The 289-nt window shown below is 59.5% G+C and overlaps 1 protein-coding gene across 1 annotated transcript in view; it reads right to left on the reverse strand.

Annotated features, from left to right (window-relative positions):
- MEGF6 (multiple EGF like domains 6) overlaps nucleotides 1-289 on the reverse strand; it is a 50,610-nt gene that overhangs the window by 23,964 nt on the left and 26,357 nt on the right. The window contains exon 10 of the mRNA XM_031062500.1: nucleotides 7-108. Within this exon, the coding sequence (XP_030918360.1) occupies nucleotides 7-108 (102 nt within the window). The remainder of the gene's footprint in view (nucleotides 1-6; nucleotides 109-289) is intronic.

Genomic DNA, 289 nt, shown 5'->3' on the forward strand with positions numbered 1-289 from the left:
GCCCACGCGCGCGGAGGCAGCCGCTGCCCTCGGCGCTGCAGGTGGCTCCGTTCTGGCAGTCGTCGCAGGTCAGGCTGCAGTCGGGGCCAAACGTGTGCTCTAGGCAGACTGCAACGAGAGGCACCACGGGTGAGAACCCCCCTGAGGCTGCTGCAGCACCCTGGGCAGTTTGGAGCCTCCGCATGTGGAGGCTGCTGTTCAGATTGCAATGTATTCTATTTGCCATCTCTTAGAGGTGTGGCAGTTATCTTCTGTTCATTGGGCAGTTTGCTTTATCTCTTCCACAAAC

The sequence above is a fragment of the Geospiza fortis genome, unplaced genomic scaffold, assembly GCF_000277835.1.
Source record: "Geospiza fortis unplaced genomic scaffold, GeoFor_1.0 scaffold37, whole genome shotgun sequence".
Lineage (NCBI taxonomy): Eukaryota > Metazoa > Chordata > Aves > Passeriformes > Thraupidae > Geospiza > Geospiza fortis.